Source organism: Lycium barbarum, chromosome 4, assembly GCF_019175385.1.
Source record: "Lycium barbarum isolate Lr01 chromosome 4, ASM1917538v2, whole genome shotgun sequence".
NCBI lineage: Eukaryota > Viridiplantae > Streptophyta > Magnoliopsida > Solanales > Solanaceae > Lycium > Lycium barbarum.
The window spans coordinates 136,829,593-136,841,375 of NC_083340.1; the positions used below are offsets into that span (position 1 = coordinate 136,829,593).

Genomic DNA, 11,783 nt, shown 5'->3' on the forward strand with positions numbered 1-11,783 from the left:
TTAACCAGGTGATTAGTGATGAGTCAGAATCTGATTTCTTGGCTTTAGACCGTGTGAAATATGGATGCTCCGCCAGTTCCCTTTTAGCACAAGTCAACCTTTTATTTTGAAAATAAATTTTAAAAAGAAAAAAGATAAAACAAGAAAAAGAAAAAAAGAAAATGAGTCAGTATACGGTAAGGACATATTATTGCATATAAACACATTATTGCGCATAATACATCGCGTTTTATAATGCAAGGGACCTCTTTATGCCAGAGGTAGGCCTAACGAATATTTGAAGGACAAACATGTCTTTTATGTATCATTCCACAACTCCTCCTAAAAGTAATTTGCAAGAATAAAAATTATTACATGCCAATAATACATCTCAAAATCAACCTAAGATATCTAATACTTCAACTTCACTAATTTCCTTTGATTGTCTTCAACCTCCGGCATTAATTAATGCTCCACGGCAACCTGCAACAAAATGTCAGTTTCCTTGAAATATTTATCTATAGAGTATTAGGTCCACATATTCCACATATTTGTCCTTCAAATAATGCACATAGATAGTGAGTAGTGTCACTTAGAGTCATAGACTCATTTGGACATTTGGTAAGGCTGACTAATGAACTTAATACACCAAGGGTATTAAGCTTCCTAGGTTTAAAATGATGCATGTCCTTACAAGGTTTTGGTTTCGCTCTACCCTAGGTAGACTAAGAGTGGTTTTTCTATGACACAAGGCTCTCCCAAACGGACAACTTGGGAGTGGAAAGTCCGTGGCCGTCGACTGCACCGCCGATCGACTAAATCCACAAGACTAATCCAACTAAAGGGAAATTTAGTAGTGCACGGGCGCAAACTGCGAAGCCGTTTTAAGTGTGTGGATATGTGTGAGTTTTCCAGGAGTGGAAGAAATATGAGCGGAATGCCAATTTAAGGAAAGCAGTAATATACATATTACATAGAAAATGCACATAAGGAATGGAACAATAAAAAAAACTTAAAAGCATAGAAAGCAACAATATAGGCAAGATAAAGCAGAACAAACAAAGCATCCAACAAATCATTTAATAACCTAAGTTGTTATGGTTAAAAGCCTAAAGTCCCCAGCGGAGTCGCCAAGCTGTCACACCCCATTTTAACCGGGTTGATTTAAGGAGTATGACGTATTGGTGATTCCCGTTTATTTTGTTTTAAGGAGTCGCCACCTAATTAATTTAACGGTGAATTAGGACACCTAGAGGTTAACTAAGGCAAAGTTAAAACTAAACCTCAGTTAATAGTCTGCTTAACCAGTGTAATTCTAGGTAAGGGCTCTATATTATCCTAAAGGGAAGGGGTTAGGCATCCTTTAGAATCCGTTAACTTACGGTTATCCGACCAACTTAGGTTAATTAATTAAAATTAAATATAAAATTTAGAAAATGACTTTAAAATATTGCTGAAGTTTTTAAAAGAAAATAATGTTAGTTGGAATAAGATTTACACAAAAGAGGACTTTAAATGTTATTTTAAATAAACTCATAAATATTACTACGGCTTTAAATGAAATGCTAATTTTGGAAATGAAAACTTATGAAAAGATAGTTTGCATAAAAGAGAATTTTAGATGTTGTTTAGATAAAGCTTAAAATGTTGCTAAGATTTCATATGAAGTATAGTAACTATTATTTAAAATAAGACTTGTAGAAAATATAACGTGAATGTAGCAAAGTAAAAAAAAAAAAAAAAAAATCTGAACTTATAATAGGATTCAAAAGGAAGTGAATTTTCTTACTAATTATGCCCAGTTAAAAGTATGCATGATTGACTCCAAATTTGAAGAGTTGTTTATAAATATACTTGAATTTATATTTGCATATTGACGACATTTTGAAATGTTTAGGTAATAAGAATAAAATGATTCTCTTTACTTGATATACATACATACATACATACATACATATATATATATACATACATACATACATACATACATATATATATATACATACATACATACATACATACATATATATATATATATATATATATATATATATATATATATATATATATATGTATATAACCATCCTATTTTGTAAATTGATTTTTTAAAACATAATAAATATTAGACATTGTAAGGGATTTTAACATGAAAAGGAAGGAGTGGTACTTATGAAACTAATGTTAATACCTCACTTAAATTAACTACCCGCGACTAAAACTAAACCTACTAATTAATCACGATTTATCCAAACTAATAAAAAAAGAGTTAGTTACATGATATAAATTAAGTGCACAAGAAAAATAGAAGAAGAGATAATTTAAATGGGGCTCAGCCCATTTTAAGACAGGCTGTTGTGATCCGTTCACGCTATTGGGCTTTGGCCCAAAATTCATTTATTTCTTTTGAATATATGCTGCTGTTGTGATCCGTTCACGCTATTGGGCTTTGGCCCAAAATTCATTTATTTCTTTTGAATATATGCTGCTATATATTCTGTCGTTTGGGCCTCGGCCCAATGCATTTTTATTCCTGCAGGCTGCAGATTTGGGCTGACGCGGAAGGAGAGTTTGTTGGGCCTTGGCCCGACGCTGAATGCGGGAGATGACGAGTCGCTTGGACTCATACGCGATAGTCATGCAAAAATAAAAGGAAAAGGATTAGGATATAATCGAATAAACGAGGTCAAACACATTAGATATACCCAAACAAGTTAGCCATGCAGGTAGATTGTACGTATATTTGGAATATACTTCACATAAACATGGATATACCACCTCGCTGCCTTAACAAAATGAACATATATAAAAAAAGGCACTTATAGGTATATTGGGAATATTCCAATCAATCATACAACAGCCAATGACCACTGCAAAACTAACTACAAATGCGCGAAGACGAAGAATCTGCATCGCGGTAGCAGTAACGGAGGATTTTCAAATTATGAATGATTTACGAATCATCTAATATCACATATGAACATATCACCACAATGAGCAGGGCAGGATTCTGAATCCCTCTGCCAGATAATGACCCAAAACAAAGGTGAAATAAAAGGTATTCACAAATGGTAGAACCAACAGGTTGTACGTATATCTCGTAGTTTTCGATTAGGACCGACAAACATATCCTTTCGTCTTTCTCAATAAAGAGGACTAAACATTTAGACAGCCTAAGCAAATCAATATCCTAAGAGAACAGATCAGTCGATTCTGGGTATTTTGAGATGAGGGGAGCATATGAGTAATGAACACCCGAAAATATTCATCTTGTAATGTTGCATATTCAGATAGACAAACCCATTTACTCTTTACTCTCATTCATACCAACTGATGACTACCAGAGAAACAAATGATCAGCTTCAACATTCAGCAAACACAATATGATGACCAATTAATTACACAACCAGTCGATATATTAAAGTTTAAAACAGACACTGTCCTAAGCAGTGAAGCAGAGATCAATTATAATCTTATTTGACAAATCTGGGCAAAGTGTATGTGTATCAAGATTACCATTCATACCACAGGATTATCTTAAGTAATAGAGACAAACATGTCGATGTCCAATATCACTTGTCTATATTAGATAAGAATGACACCTATAATTATCAACCAAATAGTGTTTCAACATGGGCTAAAGCCAAATAACACCATATGCAAAATATTAGCACATGAACCATAATGAATATTCAGCCATATTCAAACAAGCTAAATACAAACTTATAAACAAGCAACACAGGCAGTCATGGACAAGTTTTAAATTGAACCAAGCCATGCCAAAAATGGGAAATTATATAGACACAAAACAAACAAGTTTGTAGAGCAAGGCTGAAGTGAAATTGGAAAGTAACGCAATACTAATCTGATGATGGAGTCAAACAATGAGCTAAACATGTTGGAAGGCCAAGTAGGAATTTTGATTCAAACTCCTATATGCATATCTAAACCCCAATTCGACTTCGTACATACAACCTCATTATACTACTGACACATGATAAGGACCAATATTTGCCACAGGAATGAATTAACAACATACCCAGATCTTGTAGAATATACTTCAGATAATCAAGACACGAAATTTAGTTAAATATATGCTAGCAATAGGGTCTGGAAATTGATGATTCTCAAGTCACATCATCTCGACTGTGTAAAATAAACTAAACCAACATGAACATGTTGGCTGGAACATAATTAATCCCAGCTATCAGATAATCATACTAAGCAAACCCACACCTAAGCATTCCAAACAAAGAAGACTATGATAACTAATGCATAATCATGCTTAGCGGAGTGGAATGATCATATAGGACCTACTGATCTTAAGCTAATCCAGGAATACCGTACAGGTCTAACTACTAGATAAGGTAGAGAGCATTATTTATCTGATTATGCTCAACAATCAAATAAGCTAACACATATAACTTTATTAAGGCAAATTAAACTACACATGATATGATTCTTATATCTAGGGCAAACTGAATCAGTAAACATACTTAGCAAAATAACTAATCCTCATGCTAAATCGGAAATCAATACGAAACTAAACTAATCAGACTACACAAGTTTACATAGAACAGAACCGAAGCAAAGGGAGAATGAGGATCACTGACCTTTTGGGGGTGCAGCGAAATGAGGCGAAGGTCTCAATATCTACTCGAAACACTTTGAAATTCGAACTCGTGGGTGCTCGAATTCGAACGAACACTCGAAGAAAAACAGAATGGGATCTAATATTTTTTGTGACAATATATAGCAAAATTAAAAGCGGATGTTTTTTAAAAGAGGAACTGGAACAAATACAGACCTATATTTTAGAGGAAATTTGGCGATTCAAGAACTTTCTTGGGGTTTCGTTGCCCTCCTCCTCCCGATTCCACTCCACCACTATTTATAGGATTTTTTAGGTTTTGTGTTGAAGAAAGAGAGAGAGAGAGGGGCGGGGACGAGCGAAGATGGAGGGAATAGAAGCGTGGTGGATGGCAGTGGTCAACGTGGGGGACAAAGTGAGTGGAAATGGCAGCGGTATGGGAGAGGCGCGGGAGGTGTCAGAGGAACAAGGATGAGTGGGTGTAACGTGGTGAAGTTGAGTGGAGCGGAGGAAGTGGGATGTCAGAAACATAGTGGAGCGGCAGTGAGGAGTGGAGAGAGAATCAATGGTGTGGCAGTGGGGGTGGTGTCAGAGAGATGTGGCGGCTAGGTTTTAGGATGAAGGGGAGGAAGGGAACGATGGGGAGATGGTGGTGTGGTGGAGGCGATGATGGAGGGGATGGTGGAGACGGCGATGGGTGGCGGGTGAAGAAGAGGAAAGCGGAGGAAAGGTGGAGGGAGGCGAGAGAGAAAGAGGAAAGGAAGTGAAGAAGGAGGCGGGTGAAAATGTGGGGAAGCCCTAAGGGTTTCCCCCTTTTTGGACGAAAATGGGTCGGACCCAGTCCATAAATGGACTGGGTCAATTTTTTAGACTGGGTATTAAGAGAATAGGCTAATAAATTAAAACACAGATTATTCTAAAAATTGAGATAAGAGATACGGACTAGTCCAAAAAATATTAGGGGTTAATCGGACTTTGGTTTGGGGTCCGATAAGTCAAAATACGGATCGAGTGCAAGAAATAGTTTGTCTTCTAAATTTAAATAGAAGACCTAATTTAATTAATGATATACCGAGGGTGACAAAATATTGCTTAATACCAAAATGTGTGATTATTAGACTCGGGTAATAAAATCATATGGTGTTATAATAGCCGTGTAATAATATATGTTATTTTTCTTTGAAAATCCGCACTAAATAAATACTATTATTTAATTATGCAAAGATAAATGCGTAAGCTGGTAAAATGCCGAAATGATAAGAATTGTGAATTATAATAATATTAATAAATAATAATAACAATAATAATAATAATAATTATTATTATTATTATTATAATAGAATAATAAAATGTCGGTATTGATAAGAGGCTAATAATTATAGCAAACATAATATATATATTTTTATTTTTTTCAAAAAATATTAGAAGCTTAAAAATAGGTATTTTGGCAGAGAGGCGGGACAAAATTGGGTGTCAACAGTGAATATATACTGATAAACATCATGTAAACAGTGCGTGTCTTATTAGCCTTTATTCAGTTTTTGAAAAGAAATTCGAGTGTCTCAAATTTTTGCTTAGGCATGTCCACAAGTTCCTGCTGCGTGTTTTGGTTTTTTTACTTATTGAAGGTCTGTTTGGCCTAATATCTTGTCCGGCGCTAAGTCGTTATCTTGTTTTGATCTTTTGGACAAATTTCTTGGTTTCCATGTTTTGTTTGTATTTCCAGCTTTGAAACTCAATGGATGATGGATCCGCCTTTTTGCCCTTCTCCACTTACAAGCCTGACTGGTTTCTTTAATATCTTGTCGTGAGCTAAATGGGACCCAGTTTCCATCTTTTGGATAAATTACTTGGTTTGCATGACCTGTTGCTTTAATATCTTGTTACGAGCTAAATTTTACCTTTTTCGACATTTTTACACAAATATTTCTTGGTTTACATGTTTGTTTTGTTATGCTATACTTTTATAAGAATATTGAGTTATTTCTTACAAAATTCATCACATGTCCCTTCTAAATAAATTTTTCATAATTAGCCTTAAATGTAAGGAAGAGAAGACATTGAATTTACTTCAATATGAACTTGGTGATAATTATATCGGATTGTCTGGTGTTTGCTCTTTGATGCATTTACATCTTTTGTGGTTTTGAGGGAAAATGTTGTATTATCACATATGACTTTACATGCATAGAGTCTACTCTTTTTTGTTTGTCAATTGAAATATCTAAGTTTTTATATTCCGAGAAGTAGTCCCTTCATCTTTCCCTAATTTAACATCAATTGCTCTTCCCTCATTCATGCAATTGTTTGATAGGATTATGTGCCCACTGTGTTCGACAATTTCAGTGCAACTGTAGTTGTCAATGGAGCCACTGTCAATCTAGGGTTGTGGGATACTGCTGGTAATTATTTATTTGCGTGACATTTATTGCTTGAAGCTTCTGATAACTGTAACATGGTAATGTGTTCAATGCATATACCTATAGTGCAAACCTGTGAGCTGTCCAAATTGTTATGACCCTGACATCATTAAATCTTTAACAGGACATGAGGATTACAATAGATTAAGACCTCTGAGTTATCGTGGGGCCGATGTTTTCATTTTGGCATTCTCTCTCATAAGTAAAGCCAACTATGAAAATGTCTCCAAGAAGGTTAGTGTTTCATTATGTATTTCTCCTCGTTTAGTGTTCTTTCTAATTTATTGTTCTGTACATGAAAATTTTACTATTTTTATTGGTTGTTTTCAGTGGATTCCTGAGTTGAAGCACTATGCTCCTGGTGTCCCAATAGTTCTTGTTGGAACAAAACTTGGTGAGGCTTTTCTTCAAACTCGATCTAGTCTGCAGTTTGTTTCATAGATCTGTGGTATCAATTGTGTCTGCAATCTTCTTATTTATTTACTACCTCCAGTCCAAAATAATTGATGTTTTAGCCTCTAAAAGTTGGTCCAATATATATGATGTCTCTCAAAACCAAGAAGGGATTTAATTACAAGAACAACAACATACCCAGTGTAATCCCGCAAGTGGGGTTTGGGGAGAGTAATATGTACGTGGACCTTACCTCTACCTTGGCCAGGTAGAGAGGCTGTTTCCGGGAGACCCTCGGCTCATAGAAAGACAAAAAATAGGCGTTATCAACAAGCAGAAACAATAGCAAGATAATAAGATAACTGCGGCAAGAAGGGATTTAATTCTTTTTCCCAAATTTGCCTTTGACATATTCCCAGTTCAATGTACAAATTTAATGATGTATATAACAACTTAAAAAGAAAAGAAATTCATAATTAAGGGTATCTTAGTAAAAAAAAAAAAAAGAAGTACCAGTAGGTTAGCCACACATTTTAGCTGGTAAAGACCCAAACAATTGCTGCTAAAAGGTCCTACTGTTTGCGGCAATTAAAATTGCAGGAGAAAGATAAAAATAGACCTATACCACATTAGTTGTTTAAAGATTTTCAAAGGGACCTATGATTTCTTGGGATACTTTACCCATACATAACCTTAAGATTTTTGATTCGATGTTCAAATTCTTACACTTTTAGACAATCAAAACTGAACTGTGATGCAAGAGGAGATGGTGATATTAAAAGGAACAACAAACATATATAATTAGGGGTGAAAATAAACAGACATCGACAAATTCAAACCTGAAATTTCAAATAGATTGACTTTCCATAAATGGTTTCACCAAACCTTCCAATTTCATCAACTAAGTCCAACGTCCTACAAGGAAAAAAAGGAGTAATGAATACAAGTTAAAAATTAAAGAAAGAGCTTATTAAGGGCTATCAGATTGGCACCAGGAAAATATTGATATAATTTAGAACTCTTACTTCTATTTTTCTTTCCTTGCAGCTGATCCTTTATAACTACTCTAGTCTTTTCAGTCAGTACTTGGTGACACCTTTACCTCCTAGAGCATCATTAATCTGTTAGCCCCTCATAAAAAGCACATAGACACCATAGACTAAACATACAAATTTTAAATAATAGGAGTAGTAGTAAATGGCAGAAGAAAAATAATATTCACATTGGATTGTTAGTTCTTTGGCTTTCTTTAGTAAGCAGCTTTTTTGTCTTTGAAAATGTCACTTCCCTACTTGTCGACTTGTCAATTCTTCTCATCGGATTTTTTTCCTCTCCCTATTCACTCCTTAACCTCTTTAATGTCTGCTATATCAAAGTTAATATGCTTAAAATAGTACAATGTCTCGGTTGCTTTAATATAAAATCAACATACCTCAAACAATTAGTTGCATATCAGATCAATCAACAACACTTCACCATCAACAGGGACCATTAAATATTGCTTGAACAAACAGTGAGAGCAGTTAGATACAAATCCAGCAGAATCACATCACAAGTATGATAACTGTTTCTAATCTATAAAGAACTTTATCTGAAATGTAAACCGATGCTCACTTACTATTAGTGCAAGCCAAGTAAAAGGTCAATCCCAAGTCTTTACTTCCTTTTGAAAATTTGTACTGCATAACTTCATTGAAAATATGAACACTATTCGAATAGGTTGAATTGTCCGCACATTACTTTTACTGTATCTTGGTTACCCAACATACCTAGTTTTAAAGTTTTCCTAAAGTAACAATCTATTGAAAATGCAGGTCAAGAATATCTGTAACATTGCCAAGCACTGCTCCACTTTATAAATTCTAATAGAATTATTATTAAACTTGTAACTGCTCTGTTGTCAAATAATCTGTACTACGTAGTTCGTTGATTTTAGTTAAATAGGTGAATTATTTAAACAAATTTTGAAGCTATCCCTTTTCTATTTATTTATATTTGCGATACTTACATACATTATTGTATAGATGGCAGGTGAAAAGAGGAGTAAGAAAACAAAGAAAGCTAAGGAGACGGGGGTTCCCCGGAGACCACCAGAAAACCTTGCGATTAGAGATAGAAGCTCGTCGCCACGTCTCCCACCACGCGGCGCTCCATTGCCTCATGATCCCCTCATGAATGGCATTGCATATAGTCTTCCACCTCCATATGATTTGTGGATTGTGTAAGTGTTTTGTGAATGTTTGCGAGGGGTGAAGTAGTCTAATGTTGTAGACTAACTTAGTGTAGATTAGTTTAATGTTTTGTGGATGTTTACAAATGTTGAAGCAGTTTAATGTTGTTTTGATGTTTGCGAAAGTTGAAGTAGCTTAATGTCTCTTGTGAATGTTTGATTGATGTTTTTATTCAACTTTGAAGTAGTTTCGAATTGAATTTGATGTATCGGTGGTTGTAATATATGTGTTGTAATAGTAGCTTAATATTTTATGTATTTATAGTAGTTTGGTGTATTGTTGGCAGCTATTTGAGCTGGTTTTAGTTGAAAGTAAAATTATTTTCATCTTGACAGGTGGGCAGCTGGAATAACAGCTAGGTGCTACCATTTTTCTTGCCGAGTACCGACCTGTCAAGATAGGTCTGGAATAACAGCTAGGTTTTGGGCCCAGACACATATAAAATACCAACCTCATGAGGTCGGTTTTCTGCAAAATATTTCTAGAAATTGCAAATTACCGACCTCATGAGACCAAAATGCTTATGTGTATTCAATGAAATGTAGTTTTCTGTTAACAGCCATTAAGTTAACCCAATTAATCTCCCATTACTTTCTAGGCACTAAATTCTTCCCCACCCATGAAATTACCCATTATTCACATTTTCATTTTTTTTTCACTAGGTTGTTCCAAATTATATGCCAAAAGTCCAATCTTTTCCCAGCACCAACACTATAAATACTATAGTTAAATGAATATGTAGAAAAAAAATTAATACAGTTGCTTTGACCAATATAGTTGAAACAGACTTGGATTACTATCAACAGAGGTGGACCCAGGATTTTGAGTTCGGGGGTGCTGGACTCAGGAATTTTGAGTTCGGGGGTGCTGGACTCAGGAATTTTGAGTTCGGGGGTGCTCTATTAACTATTTATATCTGTTTCCTTTATATTTTCTATACAATTATACACTCCGTGATTAAGTTTAATGGGTGCCGGAGCACCCAAACTTTACACATGGGTCCGCCCCTGACTATCAAGGCAATCTTTGTCGCATCTTGGGTTGCATCTTTTAAATATTTTCGTACATCTTTTTGGTTAAATCATACCGAGAAGAGAAAGAGGAATATGGCATTAGGCTGAGATATATTGGGCAAAACTTCCTTAACAACAAGCTAAGGCCTATGGCATTAGGCTGAGATATATTGGGCAAAACTTCCTTAACAACAAGCTAAGGCCTCATTTGTTTGCACTTAATAAGGGTCTGAATCATTCTGATTTAGACCTCAGCCCATTAAGTGCAATTATTTTTATTTTTAAAAAAGCTCCTAATAAGTCTGAAAGCATCTGATTCGTTCAGATCTGAGAAGGAGTTTTAACACTGTTCAGACCTTAAAATACACGCTTTTATTTTCCTCTCCCTCAACCTCACGCCCCGTTTTTTTTTCTTTCCATTCTCAAAACAACTTCATGCTTCCTCATCTCTTTCAACTGTAAATCAACCAGCCCAATATTTTTCTCTTGAACTGGTAAAGTGACAAAATCCTAATTGGGTATTCTTGAATCCAACTCTCCATCTTTATTCCGTATTTTTAATGGTAGTTTCCAGTTGCGAGATTAGGGTTTAAAAAGCACTCTTTTGAAATATGCTTTGAGGAGACCAATGGCTAAAATAGGAGGCACCAAAAAAATGGTGGTGATTGGTTTACTTTTGTTAATTGATCATTGACCGAGCGAGCAACTTTTGTTGCCTAAATTTCATGGGTTCTTGATTTCTCATAGTATTTCATATTTACGAATCAGATCTAGGTTACTGTATTTCTCAAGCAGCCATTGTATTTCATTGATCAATTAAACACAAATAATAATTATCAATAAGATTTTTTCTAATATTTAATTACTTTTTATTTAAATTATATCTTTATTATGTTTAAATATAAATAAATTATACATTCAGATGTTGAAAAACAAACAGTCTTAATCATTCAGTGTTTAGATCTAAATATAACATCTTAATATTCAGATGTGTATTCAGATTAATCTTAATGAAAACAAATGCACCCTAAGTCAGTGTTTGTCAGGATTTTTACCACAAATTATGGTGATTGTTAGGATTTTGGCCAATCCTAACTCATCGTAAGGATCTTTTCAGCAGTTGTGACTGAAAATCTTGGCACTTCGTTTAGACATGATT

General features: G+C 34.7%; 1 protein-coding gene across 1 annotated transcript; it reads left to right on the plus strand.

The window, feature by feature from the left end:
• Window positions 1-5,205: 5,205 nt before the first annotated feature.
• Window positions 5,206-9,887, plus strand: LOC132637871 (rac-like GTP-binding protein RHO1). Its single transcript, XM_060354895.1, has 6 exons — window positions 5,206-5,297; window positions 6,196-6,283; window positions 6,882-6,969; window positions 7,112-7,221; window positions 7,318-7,381; window positions 9,405-9,887. Exons 1-6 carry the CDS (start codon window positions 5,206-5,208, stop codon window positions 9,413-9,415), a joined length of 453 nt encoding a protein of 150 aa, XP_060210878.1. The 3' UTR covers window positions 9,416-9,887.
• The last annotated feature ends 1,896 nt before the right edge of the window (window positions 9,888-11,783 follow it).

Excerpts from the sequence above, each read along its gene's own strand:
- LOC132637871 (XM_060354895.1), top strand. The coding sequence starts at position 5,206 with ATGGGGAGATGGTGGTGTGGTGGAGGCGATGATGGAGGGGATGGTGGA. Across the intron at positions 6,284-6,881 it reads TTGGTTTCCATGTTTTGTTT|GATTATGTGCCCACTGTGTT; the intron begins GTATTTCCAGCT and ends ATTGTTTGATAG. Across the intron at positions 6,970-7,111 it reads AGGGTTGTGGGATACTGCTG|GACATGAGGATTACAATAGA; the intron begins GTAATTATTTAT and ends AATCTTTAACAG.